This window comes from Mus caroli, unplaced genomic scaffold (assembly GCF_900094665.2).
Source record: "Mus caroli unplaced genomic scaffold, CAROLI_EIJ_v1.1 scaffold_8196_1, whole genome shotgun sequence".
NCBI lineage: Eukaryota > Metazoa > Chordata > Mammalia > Rodentia > Muridae > Mus > Mus caroli.
In genome coordinates, this window is record NW_018390026.1 from 56,603 (window position 1) to 72,598 (window position 15,996).

Genomic DNA, 15,996 nt, shown 5'->3' on the forward strand with positions numbered 1-15,996 from the left:
TAACATCTCCTGGAAGCTTTTGAAAAATGTGTTTTGAAGCAAATCAATTTTTCTTCCTTAGATTTTTCTGTACCACAATTGTCTAGTACAACTAAAACCCTAAATATTAAAAGGATATTGCCTCTGAACCTTATGGAGCAACAGCTACTCCCCAGAACTTTAAAGCTCATTGTGTGAGAGCAAATATTTGAAATAAACTTCTCTTGAAAAGCATTAGCTAATAAAATACTTTCCACTTAAGAAACAATATACACTGAAAGATTCAAACTCTTAGCTTCTTGTATTGAAGCAGAGACAATAAAATTTTTTCTTACATAATATAAAGCTATATTAGCTATACCTAGAGGCAAAATTTTCCAGTGATTACTAGTTCACTAGAAGCAAACCCTTTACAATTATCAGAATGCAAAGGAAAAAACAAACTTTTAAATCTATAATAACTTGATTTGAAGTAGGCAAGCCAAATTGTAATGCCTTTATAAGTTCTACAGTCTGACCTTTTATAAACGTTGCATTTGAACTTTATTTAGAACAACATCTGGATAGATCTGCAACAGTGTTCTTTTTGCTAAAAGAAAATTCCCCTGAAGGCAGGGAGAGGCAAGTTTAAAGAACTTTCTTAGGTACCATTTGCAAAATAAAAGAAAGTCCCACAAGTCCCACAGAGGCTGCTATGAGCTTCCTATGGCTGTATGGCCACAGAGAGCTGTATTAGTGCTCTCATAAGATGATTACTCTTGTAATAATCTTAATTAACAATATATGGGTGAGTCGAAAATCCTAAATTTGCAATCAAACTGCAAGCTGCAGTCAATGGAACATTGACAATTTTAATCATAATTTTTAAGTTCCTTTTGCAATGTCAGGATAATATCTACAACCTTGGGAAAGCAAAACCCAATTTTAAAACAATTTATCATCTTTAAAATCAATATTAGAAGCATTACTATCATGTTATAAAGTTTAGCTGCCAATTTATACCTATGAATGCATGACAGTGCAAATTTTAATTCTTCATTAAAGAGACATTGTTTTAAATCTTATCTCTAAGTCTACTTTTTATGATAAGAAGCAAATTAAATATTATCTCACTAGAAGTATCCTTAAAGGCCTAGTTTTTTTGGCCTGCTTTATGCCACTTGTTTGAAAGACTCCAAACCTCCTGAGTTACCAATTTAAAGCTGTCTTGCTACCAATGTTACTCCCTTTTAATCATACCCAATAACTTATAAGCTAATATTCTATAATGAAGACACACAGAGCATATTACACCTTTAAGACCAGTAAAAAAACAAAAAACAAAAAACAAAAAACAAAAAACAAAAAACAAAAAACAAAAAGAAAATTAAGTGGCTACAGGAATTTTTATAAATTTAGACCTATCAAAGAATTTTAATTTTTTCTAGCTATAATTTCAAGATAAAAAGCACTTTGTCATTTGCTAACATAAATAATAATTATTGCAGAGAATTTTCTAGGAAAAAACTATCTATCAGCTTTTTTGCCTTAAAACTAAGAAGGTACAGACTCCTTTTCTTTAAAAGCAGTTTTTCAGCAGTGGCTCTCCTGCTGTGCTTGATTATTGGCTAAAGTGTGGGCCACTCTTGAGTTTTGCTGAACCAGCAGATAAAGTCTTAGCCATTTTTATTTTCCAACATGGAACACAGAACACAGTCATTCAGGCAACGAACTAAAACACACATGAATTGACATGTAAACAAATTGGTGCACTAGACATTAGATAACACAAAAAGGGCAAAGAACTTCTGTTGTAGGGGCCAGAGAGAATAACACAGGGCATCCCCTGATTTCTCTCTGTCTCTGGGAGAATTTCAAAATCCATTTTCCTCTATCTTATTTTACTTTATTTTATTTTATTTTATTTTATTTTATTTTATTATTTTAAACCCTATTCCTCTCCCCTGAAACAGCTCTTGAAAGCTGCAGACAACTGCCTGATTCGTAGTTTCTAGTCCCACACATATTTCACTGTCAAACCCTAAGTGGAATCAACACCGGGTCAACACTGTTCCAACTTAGTCCGTATCCTACCGCACCTCCAGCAACACTTTAAAAAGTAAAGTTTCAAACTAGCGCTAGCATAAATACCTGTTGCTCACTGTGCCCCATACAATCTTCTTATTCTTTCCTTCTTGTGGAGCTCCACACATAAGACAGCGATTCCCTCATTGCCCCCCCCCCCCGTTCCCTGCTCCCTGTTTGGGTGCCAATTTGTAGTAAGCCAGCCTGCACCCTACATGAACTGGGTATTTCTGGAAGGAAGGCTGGGTCTGAAAGAGACTTAGACTGTGAGAAAAGAATGATGAAGCCAAGACATTTTTTTTTCTCTGATCAAGGCCTGCGAGTTTACTAAGAGACTGTGCTTATAAGGGGGGAAGGCCCATCTCCTCCTCCAGTCCATCCTTGGTGCTTTGAGCCAGCCTGTAGGCGATGTGCAGGATAGGATGTGTCTCTGGAAAGTCTCAAGGGTCTCTCAGCAGGTAGCAGAGTCTCAGAGAAGAGCAAGGGTAATTGACATAACAATATAGCCATCTAAATCGGAAGGCTACACCCCAGGTGACCTCATATTCAGTGGCAGCAAAGTCTGAATCAGCCTGCTTCAAGGCTGTGGGAGGCTACACCTGTCCAGGATATAGATTAGCCAGGTGACCTTGTCTGTTTTAGGTTGGTGTTACTATATTACTCCTTTTTACCTGTCCTGGAGAACAAACAGCTTTTTGGTATTTGTCTCTGTCTTAGCTTTCTAGGAACTTAAGAACACTCTTACAAGTCTCTGTCTAACTGGCCTTCTGTAGCATATTCTTTTCCATACAGGCCAAAGCCATGGAGGTCATACCTCTTAATGCATCTCTCCATAATGATGAACAATTACCATTGTGAATAGCTGAGCTTGCTGAAAGCAATCTTGTATGAAAACAATCAACCTGTTTAAAATACAAGGTACAAAAATTAAAATCAACAAAGTTATAATTAATGGTTCAAGCAATGTAGAAATTCAAGTTGTAAGTCATGGAGAAGTGGAAAGCCAGTATTTAAACCATCCCTGATTCTGTTCTCTTTCATTTTTTTTTTCCTTTTTGCCAGTCCTTCTTGAACTTTAGCCATAAAATTCTTTACTACTCCTGAATGAACGATATAAAAACAACATTTTCATGGAGGGTTGCACACAGTCCTCCCTGTTGAAGGAATAAATCAAGTCCCCTCCTGTTCTGAATAATTGCCTCAGACATGAGGTTAGAGACTCTTACAAATACAAAATAGAAGTTTCTATTCTCTCTCTCTCTCTCTCTCTCTCTCTCTCTCTCTCTCTCTCTCTCTCCCTTGCTGTTCTAAGAAGTTCATATTTTTTTCCTTGCAAAACTAGGGCAAAAGCCCCTGTAGCTGCACCTCCCATACTAAGGCCTTCCCATACAGTTGGATGTAAAAAAAAAAAAAAAAAAGTGGATCAGAGATGTAGGTCCAATACAGCTTCCCTATTATAATTGTCAGGACACTATACAAACTCACATTCAGCAACATTCCTTGTCTTATCATCAGCATGTCTCATTATCCACTCTGATGGCTAGCACACACCTTCAGCATCCTGCAGGAAAAAAAAAACCCACAAACATGCCCTCTTCCCCACACTTAGAGTGTTCCTTGGCATCAAATTTAAAAAATTTTTGTGGTGTATAGGCATATGATTCCCCCTTTTTTGTTTTCAAAAGCTAATTTTTCACAATGTGATGCATACATTCAACAATTCTTTGTCCCATTGGATTATAAGGAATTTCAGTTTTATGTTCAATAGCAAATTCCTTACAAAATTGTATAAAGTTGTTTCCAGTATAAGCTAGGCCATTATCTGTCTTGATGATTTTAGGCAATCTCATAGCAGCAAAAGCATGTAAGCAATGATCAGTTACATTTCTATAAGCTCCTCCTGTATATAGAGAAACAAAAATGAATCCGGAACAAATGCCATTATACACATGTATATATTTCAATTTTCCAAGTTCTGAATGAGTTATATCCATTTGCCAGATATGATTGGACAAAAGGTGTCATGGATTAACCCCTAAATAAGGAACTGGAGACAATATAAGACAGTCAGGACATTGTTTTACAATCATTTGACCTTGCACCTTAATGATCTTATGGCAGAACCTTAAAGTATGACTAGAAAGATGAAATTTATTATAATCATATTTAGCCAAAATAATAGGATCTGAAACTAAAGCTCTGTCAATGCAATCATTGCCTGCAGCTAAAGGTCCAGGAAAATCAGAATGAGCTCTTATATGCCCAATATAAAAGGATTTTTTTCCAGCAAGAATGATATTTTGCAATTGTTAATACAGATCCAGCTGGCATATTGAAATGAAATGTACCACAAGTTTCCAATAAAGGAACTGACTGAGCCACTTATAAACTATCAGTAAAAAGATTAAAAACATTTAGTACTGTTGTGAGTTCTGACAACTGAGCAGAAAGCCCAGGAGTCTCTATGACTACTTGCTGATTATTTATAAGATATCCTGCACATCCTTTAGAGGGACCATCAGTACTTATTAAAAGAGCATTCTGTAGAGGTTGTAAAAAAGTCATATTAGGAAATATAACCTTATGTGCATTTAGAAATTTTATTAACCTATCTTGAGGATAATGATATATATAATGCCTTCAAATCCTATTTGAGCAAGCAAACAATCTGCACTATGCTGCTTTAACCAATTATTTGGATCCACATTAAAAGGCTGAATAATGATATCTGGTTCTTTGCCAAAATAAATCAGTGCCTGCTTTCTTCCAACATCATCATATGAGCCACTGCCTCATAATATAGCAATATATTACATGTAGGAGATATCCTTGAATGTATGCACATAAGAGGAGCATTTTTGCCATAACAATCCTGTAGGTATATGAGTTGTATTATAAATCAACAAAGGTAAAGGCAAAGAATAATCTATGTAAGTAACAAGTTGTTTTTCAGTAGCTCTTTCTAATTGTTGTAAGGCCAACAATCCTTCTGAAGTTAAAACTCGAGGAGAGGTAGAGTCAGCACTCCCTCTAAGAATAACAAATAAGTGTTTCAATTCTCCTGTAGTAAGCTTTAAATAAGGATGAAGCTGATTAATATGGCCTAACAGGTTTTGAAAATCATTTAAAGTTTTTAAGTTTTCCCTATAAATAATTATTTTCTGAGGGAAAACAGCTTGATCTATAAGCCTAAAACCTAAATAATTATAAGGATCTTGAGTTTGCACTTTTTCTGGAGCCATTTGTAATCCCTTATCAGCTAATATCTGTTGTAAATCTCTGTAACATAAAACAAGTCCTGAGGCTCTTTTCCTGCTAATAAGATATCAACAATGTCATTATAATGCATGTTATTGTCCATTGTTGTCTTATATGCTGAATGGCTTGTGCTACAAATTTTGGACAATATGTAGGACTGTTAGCCATACCTTGAGGAAGAGCTATCCATTGATACCATTTCATTGGCTCTTTAGAATTAATAGAAGGAACACTGAAAGCAAATATTTCACAATCCTGAGGATGCAAAGGAAAAGAAAAGAAAAGAAAAGAAAATCTTTCAATTCTACTACTATTTTAAAATACCTTTTAGGAATGTCTCCACTTGATTGATTTTTCTTTTCTTTTCTTTTCTTTTTTTTTTTGTTTTTGTTTTTGTTTTCATTTATTTATTTATTTATTTATTTATTAGATATTTTCTTTATAGACATTTCAAATGCTATCGCAAAAGTTCCCTATACCCTCCCTCCGCCCTGCCCCCCCTACCCACCCACTCCTGCTCCTTGGCCCTGGCCTTCCCCTGTACTGAGGCATATAAAGTTTGCAATACCAAGGGGCCTCTCTTCCCAGTGATGGCCGACTAGGCCATCGTCTGCTACATATGCAGCTAAAGATATGAGCTCTGTTTTTTATTTTTTTCTTAATTACAAATATGGATGAGTTAAAATCTTGAGCTTGTGATTAAATTGTAAACTGCAGCTAATGTAACATTGACAGTTTAACTGTATTTTTAAGGTTTTTTTTTTTGTAATATTAGCGCATGCCCATAATTTTGAAAAACAAAGCCCAGTTTTAAATAATCCATTCTCTTTAAAATCAATACCAAGAGCATTACTTTCATGTACAAAGTTTGGCTGCCAGTTTTTTATATATGAATGCATGACAGTGAAGCTTTTATTACCTCATTAAAGAGACATTGTTTTAAATCCTATCCTTTATAAGTATACATTCTAGGATAATAATTACATAAAATATTATCCCAATTTAGAAGTGTCTCTAAAGACCTGTTTTCCTGGGTTGGCTCATGCCAGGTGTTGTTTAGAATGATACCAACCTTGAGTTACCAATTTTAAGCTAACTTTGTTACTAATGTTATAAGTAAAAAGCTGTTGGCTCCTTTAAGAGTGGTTTGTGTAGATAATCAGCCCCTAGCAGGGCTTCTCCACCTGTGCTTGATTCCCACAGTGCAGTGTAACTTCTCAGTTTCTACTGTGAAAATTGAGACTGCCTTTTAAACAAATTAAACTAAATCAAAGGTTAGACAGCCAGTAGACAACATTTCAGCCATTTTTTCAACATTAAATACAGAACAAAATCACTCAAACAACAAAATAAAAACAAACATATATTGACAGACATGGACAGATTGGTGCACCAAGGACAGAGAGTAGAAATAGAGGAAAGAGAACTTGATGTCTCAAAGGAACCCAGATATCCTAACCAGAACTAAGCATATCTCCAGTAGGAGCCAGAGAGGAAACAGTATGCCTTCTGATTTACTCCTGTCCCTAGGAGAGCTCTAAAATAGCTCAGGAATATCCATTTTCCTTCTCTTTTGCTAAAATGTCCTGGATAGGGGACACTCTCCTCTATCTCTCTGTCTCTCTCTTTTTCTCACATGTTCAAGGTCTAATTCTTCCTCTCCTTCTTCTGAGAATTCTGCCAGAGATGGGAAAAGAGGCATAGTGATAGCTTCTGATAGTTGCTCCCCTGTGCTCTGCTTTTCTAAATTCCCCAATTCCTCCTCAATTTGTCTAATTAATCCTTTCATGTATACCATTCCTACTTCTGGAAATTAAGTACAACATAAATATACTTGAACTAAGAAATTTTTCTAACATCTGTTTTTGTTTTTGTTGTTGTTGTTGTTGTTATTTATTTTATTTTATTTTATTTTACTTTGCTTTCAACCCTACTCCTCTCACCTGGAGCAGGTCTTGGCTTCAGGACAAATGCCTGTTTAGAATTCCCCTGCCCCACTATGCTGCCACACCTAGGTGAAGTAAATTTCTGACAAACAACTCTTCAGCCTAGCCTGTATCCCTCTGAATGTACATTTTTACACCAAAAGATCCAAAAGATAAAATTTATGGCTAGGGATAGCATTAATTCTGAATGTTTCTTACCTTGCTTACTGGATACTTTCACTTTTATTCCATTTTTTATAGAGTTCCGCACAAGACAGCACTTCTCAGTAGTTCCTGAGTCCCCCACCCCCAAAGTTTCAAGTCTGCTTGTTCCAGGGGAACTTGTAGCTGTCTAGCAGCCACACGTGAACTGGGTTTACCTGAAAAGGGGGCCTGGAAATAAGGTAAGGGGGAAAGAGAAGGATGAAGCCAAGACAAGGTTCTGATCAAGGCTCAAAGTTTAATAATAAGCTTTACATTTATAAAGGAAAAAAGCCACGAACCCCATCCCCTTACTTAGCTGGAGTATTGTGTAGCAGCAAGGTCAGTGCAGGCAGTCAAAACATTAAAGTTCCCATGGAAACCTTCAACTGCAGCCAAGACAGATGTCTCTGTTGAGGTTGAAAAGACCTGTCATGGCAACTGTTCAAGGTCTGCTTAGGCTGCTCATGGCTGGGTGAACTGCTCAGACTTTTCAAGGCTAAGAAAGGCCTACTCAAAGCTGAGAAAGCTATAGTTTTGTTCCCAAGTGATTACAAGGCTTATATCACAAGAGAATGTAGTGAGACCCACATAAGGCAGCCTTATGGTGCTGCACTCAGTTTCTGTGTAACAAGCCTGTTTCTCCCAATTTCTATAAAATGACTATTTCTTTACAAATTGTACAAGATTGTGAAAAATACTTACATAGACAAAGGCAAAACTGACTCTCAGAGTAACCATGTCTGATCAAAGACTCACTCAACTACTGCACTAAACACTTTCCAGTTCCCCAGACCTTTGTGAGGGAACCCTCTCTCCACCATCTTCCTCAGGAGTGTCCTGCATGGCTCTCTGCAGAAGTAGCTTCAGAGACTGCCAATGAAACCTGTGGTGCCTAATGGAGCCAACAAGGAAGTAAATGATGGGATTGGCACAGCTGTTAACACAGGACAGGAATATTGTCACTTTAAGGACATGGAAAGAGAAAACGCTTTGAAACTCCTTAAACATTATCAAGAAATATGAGCAAATCCCAAAGGGAAGACCCAAGAATATGAAGACCACCAATGTGAGAGCAATGGTCACATAGAACCTGGTCACAGGAATCCTGTGTGATCCACAGATCATCTTGACCAACAGGGCCAGGCTGGACACAGAAGGAACCACAGTTAATAATATTATAAGTGCAGTAGTGATTAAGCCACAAGTAATACAGAAATAATATTTAGGATCACTAAACAGAAGGCCACAGCTTTCCCCTAATAGGAAACTCAACAGTAGACAGAAAGCCCAGAGCAGAACACACATGATGGATGATGTATTTCTTGGTCTTTGGCAGTGATACCAGATGGGCCACATAACAGATAGACAGCGCTCAACACTGATGGCTGCAATCATACACAAACCTGCAAGGTAAGCAAACATAAATACAACGGTGAGAAAAAAAGTGTGTCTCCTATTTAACTGAAGGAAACATTTCAGGGAACCTAAAATTTGAGTGCAAAGTTGCAAGAAATCAGCACAAGCCAGGTTGCAGACATAGACAGAGAAGGCATTCCTATGCAGGTGGAAGGCTAGAAGCCATAGCACTATGGCATTTCCTGCCAGGCCAAACATGGCAATGATGACAGTAAGAAACTTCAGGGTATTGAACTTGCTAACACAGGAGAAATGTTCAGTATTGCTACTTCCATTCACTACTGTGTTGTTAATATTCCACGCTGGAGTGGTTGGACCCATGTTTAGGAAGTTTCCACTGGTGTTCCTGCAAAGAAATCGAGATATGAACAAATGATAGTCTCTGTCAGGACCATGTGACTATGTAGGAATGTCTGGCACAGGTCCATAAACAGGGGTAAGCAGGAACACAGAGATTACATAATTTACTAACCTTCCAGTAGTGCTACAATATCCTTTTAAATCAAGTTTGTACTATTTAGTCTATCTATAGATCCATATGATATGGGGTAGTTGATAGTCCCAGTGCTAAGCATTTTAGGTTTTGTTAGAGAGAGACAAAATTTTGAAAGGAATGTTATTTCTGTTTTAGGGCTGAGATTTCTTCTCGGGTGTAGGAAAATGGAAGCTGTTGGCACAAGCCATATCTTCCCATAGTCACTGGAAGGTATCTATTAAACAGGCAAAATGGAATTGTGAATGAGAGATACAAAGGGAATTGTACTTGCTATGAAGATGTGTAGGTGAACATTTTGCTAAAAACATTATGCTAGAAAGGCATTTAAATTTTTGAAAACTAGAAAGCAGAGAATCCTTTAGGAACATCAAGCACATTTCTTTAAGGTTTAGGCCAACAGTGTTCTGTTCTCTGCAGGGGTTCAGTGAAGAAATAAGAACTGTAACAAATGAGCCAGACATTCAAGAGTAGCTGAAAAATTGAAGTAAATGTTTTTCTGGTTATGGCTTGTTCCTACATGCAAATGAACATGTCTCTGGCAGGAAAATGTGGGCTGTGCTGCAGAAAAAAAGAGAGAGCACCTCCATTTGTGAATAGTATTCCAATCCCCAAGAAGAGCTGTGAGATCTTTAAATGGATACAAATACTTTGGAAAGAGAGCAGGGTAGCTGGGCAGGTAGCATCATTTAGAGCTTTCTGTCCACTCTACACCCCCATACAAACATCCTTGATAGGCTTCTATTTTTCTCCCATAAAACCATAGAAACATTTGGAGAAAAGACAAACTACCCTGGTATTACTCTTTCATTCCTATACTGGCCAACAGTTCAGAATGAGAGAAGCTCCTGTGCTTGCAGTTGTTTATCCTGAACAGTATTTTGTAATGAGAGCTTTGCTTCACAGGATCCTTCTGGCTAGCTTTTTATGAAGACATAGGACTTCATGAAGGAGAAATCATTGGAGAATGCTCAGACAGAGCTCAGGGAAAGCACCTACCCACAAGACCTTGCAAACTGATCTCTGACAAGAGCTTTGAATGTTATCATGCAACAAACTCATTTGTATTCACCAAGATCACCCCATTCCTTTTTGGAGCCTTGGTTACCACACAGGAGCACAAGATTTTCATTCAGGGAATCATCTGGGCATCAACAGCTTAAAATAGGCAGAATGATACTAGATAAACAGAAGATGAGCTTGATGGTGATGGTAGCACCTCAGTCGTCTGCACAATTATTTGCCAAGGGGCTGCTCAGTTTCATGAAACAGAATCAGGAAGCCAAAATAGGATCAACTCAGCCACAGAGAGCTGGAGTTTTTGGTCTCTGCACAACAATCTCAACTAAATAGTCCTCCCCCTGCCTTTAACCATAGCCACCATGTTATAGGGATTTGGACCAACAACCAGCAAGTTGGTCTGGAAGTGCCACTGCCCTACTCCATGATCAGTGTCTTCAGTTTATATCCAGGGCAAAGTGTTTGGTTCTAACTTTCTGATCAATGTTCATATTGTCAACATCTCAACATAATAAAGATGCCACAAAGTAGCTGTGGGCTCAGGTTATCAACAGATTTCAAGAGAAAATTAGAAGCAAATAGGATACATAAATGAAACTATTCTTCAAAAAGTAATATATTTATCTGTATGTGGATAATTTTGTGTGTATCTGTACATACTTCATAGAATGAACACTACTAAGTACTAGGAACCAGTAAATCCAGATAGATGATGGTGATTTAATACCCATATCCCATTAATGTATTTTATTTAGAGAATAATTTGACACAGAAACTTCAAAGATAAATTGTACTACACATCAAAGGGCTTTCACATACTAGTATATAATAGTTCATGCATGAAGTATGGAACATATATCCTTGCCAGCAACCAACAGAAAATTTTCTACAATATGTCACATTTTATGTTATAAAACATTCTTCATAAGCGTAAGTGAAATTTCAATGTTTCGAATAATGTCAGTTCACAATAGGATAACATTAGAAATGACTGAGAAATGAATCAATAGGAAACATAAAATGACATAACGATGGAACAATCAGTGGATCATTAAAAGATAACATGAAAGTGGAAAACAGACTGCTTAGGAGGAAGAAGAAGGCCAAAGAGGATTCAGTGAGGGATAGAGAGCAGGTAACAGTGAGTGAAAATGATCACAATGAATTGTGTACATGTATGAAACTGAAAAAACTGACCATAACATAGATAAGTTGTATTCACAGTGTTCTACGCAATATTATTCCATGATTCTAGGATAGGTCATTAAATAAATAAATAAATAAATAAATAAATAAATAAATAAATAAATGTAATAAAGAACATAAATATAAAAAAAATAGATCATTTCAAAAGATGAAGCAAATGCAGTCACAAGATAGAATGCACCCAGGATGGTAATCTGTGAAGAAACTTGGAAAAGAGATAGGATAGTGTAACATTGCAAAAGCAATATATCACAAAGAGATAGATAAAAGCTCTCTGAAGATATAAAATTGTTTAACAAATATGAAATAAGTATGTCCCCTTGACCCGATATATCCAACATTGTGCTTAAAATCTTCATAAAACTATGAGCCAAGAGAAAGAAAAGGATCCATATCTAAAATTTAAAGGATAAAATTTAACTTATCTTGTACTAAAAAACCCCATGTAGCCTAGAAATGCCTCTGTGTGTCAGTGAAGATGGAATGTTTTTATATCCCCTTGCTTGTTTTTTTGTGAGATCCTGACATTGTTTACTCATGAATGGTTGCATATATGTAAATCTTGACAGCATTAGGTGGTGGGCCATGTATATATTGTAAAGATAAATGCAACAAAAGTCATTGACCAGCACAGATAATGTGATAAAGAAATTCTCCATATTTCTAACATTTTGTGGACAGTCCTGAGACTTTTCAGAATTATCCATACAGGGACAAAACACTGATGCTCATCATGGGCAGGACAATGAGGTAAGGACCTAGTTCAGCACTGTTGGGCAGCAGGATATACTTAGGTCCATTGCCTGAAGCTGGATGTGGATCTGAGCTGATTGCTCAGGAAGGAAGGTTAGGTGAGTTCTGAGTGTTGCTGCAGAGAAGGACCTGAAAGATGGGCATGTCTAAGGGAGGACAGCTAAGTGGAGAGCAGAGAAAAGAGAGACAAACCTAACCTAACATGAACCTCCTCCATAGTCTATTCTAGAAGATGGGGAGTTTTCTCTGGTGATGAAAGCTTTTTATGCAGACTGAAAAGAAGCAGGGAGATGCAGCATTTGAAATATGAATAGTGATTCATAGTCTAGTCGCATTTGCATCTAGACTCTAGTTGCTAAAGGAATAGGACAAGTTCCCATGTGGCCTAAATAACTGCATTCTTTAAATGCTTACCTATACTGTCAATTGGAATCCTCCCTAAAGCTTATGGTGTACCGAATGGCTGGTTTTGCCAGTTTTCTTAGAATAGAATTGTAGCATAAAAGTATCAGTGACTGTACCTGATATTCATTTAAAAGTGTGAATTTCAATGCAGAAAAACTGTGTCAGGACCAATGCAATGCATGTGACTGTGTGTGTGTGTGTGTGTGTGTGTGTGTGTGTGTGTGTGTGTTCCTGGGTGAATGGGTATGTGCATGTGCACAGTGTGCACACAGGTGTTTGTAGAAGCTACATGCTACCATCAAATTTCCTTCAATATATCATTAACTCATTTTTTGATACAGGGGTTTTCTTTGAATATGGAGCTCAAAGACTAAATAGCAGACCAGTACACTGAGGGATCTTCTGGCATCTGTATTTTCAGCACTGAAGTGATGAATATGCCTTTCTAGGCCAGTATTATTCTGGAAGTTGGAGTACACACTCTCATGCTTGTACTGCAATAATGTTCTGGGAAGTGGTGGCGCATGCCTTTAATCCCAGCATTTGGGTGGCAGAAGCAGGCAGATTTCTGAGTTTGAAACCAGCCTGGTCTACAGAGTAAGTTCCAGGACATCCAGGGCTATACAGAGAAACCCTGTTTTGAAAATTCAAAATAATAATAATAATAATAATAATAATAATAATAATTTCTAGATTAAGACAGCTAACCTGGAAAGGATTAATCTCTTGATAATCTCTTCTCACACTACAACACTGTGGGGACTGGAAAGTAGTAAAGAAAACACAGGAGACATACACCCACTATAAACAAGATGGCAATCAGAATTGAGGATGAATGAGAACTTGTGAACTAGCAGGGGAGAAACATCAAATGGGGCTAAGGATGGAGGCAGTGGACATCAGTTATAGTCAGCAGAAATTTGGTTAAGATAGTGTTTACCTGTAACACTAGTGCTCAGTAGGTGGAATCTGGAAGATCAGAAGTTCATGATTTTTCTCCATGACCTATGGAGTCTGAGGTCTCCATAGAGGAGGAATCACAGTAACTGGTCTCCTATTTCTGCCTATCCTGTCCTCCAAAGTCAATGCTCTTAGCAACCATCAGGATCCAGGGTTTCTTTACTGAATTTAAACAAATACAGCTTCAGAGTACAGAACAGCCACCAAAGCAGCAGACTTTCAGAAGGAAAGACATCATCTTCTTAGGGAGCAGAGATCCATGCTGAGGCTGTGCCCTCCATTAACTCTTAGAGTAACCAGCCCCATCACATTGGGTAACTTGAGTAGACAGGGGAAGGAAGAATAAAGTTTTATATCTGCTTATGTTATATCACAGTTTGAATATATGTTTGCATGGTGTGATGTAGCATCACCATCAAATGTGGAATTCTAGAAAGACTAAGTCATGCATCAATCACTTTCCTGATTTGACTCAACTCTGGGCATACTCTCCTTAAACAACTTTTGTTGTGATGTTGTCTCAGGGAGGAAAAGGATATTCTGGAAATCACATTAATATCAGATTCTTAGGTTTTCTTCTTTTACCTCACTTCTGATGTTTTTTCTCTTTCTGCGTGTTTGTTCCCTGATTTTGAGAATGTACCAATATTTTTCTTTTGTCACAATCCTTGAGAGACCTTCAAGACCCTTACAGACTGCCAGAGAGGCCAAGGTTCTTAATTTATGTCTTAAAAATTATCTATGTTTTAACTAAAAATGGATTCTAGTTCACACTCTCTTGATCCCTGTGATCAAAACATTTCCAGAAACTGATGATTCAGAGCTAAGTGGAGAAATGCAGCAAAGTTATGTCAGGAGAGGAGCAGCCTTCCTGCTCCTCTCTGCATCTTCCCTACACTGACACTCTGATGTGGCTAAGAGTCCTTGCCCACAGAGCACTGATGCGGAACAGCAAGGTGGCAGTTCTTATATCTGACATGATGCAGCTGCCAACCCATGCAGAACAACTTTCTTGCTAAGGTTTTCTTCTATCAGTCTGTACATGAGTGATCACACTTCGACTACAGCCAATAAGAACTATGCTTCCCCACACACACTTCAGTGTAATCTCAAGTTGATAACTGTTGATCATCCCATCCTTCTTTGTTCTCTCTGCCACCTGACAACTTACAGAAGTGCTGGATCTGAGCCCTAAGAGGGTTCCTTTCTCTACCTTTTCTTTTATTTGAGGCAGGTGATGATATTTCAATGATTGTGGAGAGCAGAAGGAAAGATATTTAACATTTTTATTTTTTATCTCTCTCCTGGTAAATTGTGTGTTTACAGTAGTAGAACTTCCCTGTGCATGCAATTATCTCCTTACAACAACATAGTTATAACTATGGCACCTTCTCTCTTTCTCTTTTTCTTGTTCTATAGTACCAATTACCTCTGCTGATTTTTGAAGCCAAAGAGTAGACAACTTGCTCCACTGCTTTCTTTCCCACAGTCCCCATGTTTTCCCTCTGTCCCTGGGAAGAATGGTTTTTCATAAATAAACACTTCCTCTGGCATTATTCAGTTACTTACCTTTTTACCATCAGCTTCTTCAAAGAGGCAGCATAGACACATGGTGGATTCGTTTTGGGAACCAACAAACAATGCACCTGTTTGCAGGTTTCTTCACAAGAAACAAACTATGCATATCCTTTAAAGTTCTTCTTTAAAGGAACTACAGGAACAAATATGAATGACTTCAGAGAAAGTAAGAAAAGTGTATAAGCCAGGCCACCTCTCTGCTTCAAAGGGAAGCATATGACTCATGCCTTCTCAGGAGGAAGGCCTAGCCCTTGCATGTTGTATGTTGTCATAGCAGCACAGGGATTGGAACTCAGCATGACAGTAACTCTGAACATTATATCCTTACCTTTATTCCTTTTCCTTTTATTTTGGTCTAAAGATGGAGAACAGGCAATGCAGAAAGACCCTTCCACAGATAGATTCTAGATTCTGCTTCCTTGCTCTGGAATTGGGATTTGCCTTCAGGAGCTGAGAGAAAGTTTCTGACCCAGGTGAGGCTTATAAAAACACTGAGCAGACCATGTGATTTCCAGCATGAATACTGGGAACAGGACACACCTTTCCAGATGCCCTGTAAGATGTTTCTTGGCATCTTTCCACATCCACTCACAGATATACCTCTCCCATCCCATCCACTTATGTGTACCTATCTCTAAACAATTACTCTTTCCTCATTTAAGGACCAACTCCCTTCAATAGGTAGGAAGACTGGGCAGTGTCAGTTTGGTGTGGGTGACTGTATAACTTAAGCAT

General features: G+C 37.7%; 1 protein-coding gene across 1 annotated transcript; it reads right to left on the reverse strand.

The window, feature by feature from the left end:
• Nucleotides 1-8,170: 8,170 nt before the first annotated feature.
• Nucleotides 8,171-9,260, reverse strand: LOC110288437 (mas-related G-protein coupled receptor member B5). The gene has a single exon (XM_021154791.1). It carries the CDS (start codon nt 9,165-9,167, stop codon nt 8,199-8,201), a length of 969 nt encoding a protein of 322 aa, XP_021010450.1. The 5' UTR covers nt 9,168-9,260; the 3' UTR covers nt 8,171-8,198.
• Nucleotides 9,261-15,996: the final 6,736 nt, after the last annotated feature.

Bases quoted from the DNA above. Each gene is read 5' to 3' on its own strand.
- LOC110288437 (XM_021154791.1), bottom strand. From the start codon at position 9,167: ATGGGTCCAACCACTCCAGCGTGGAATATTAACAACACAGTAGTGAAT.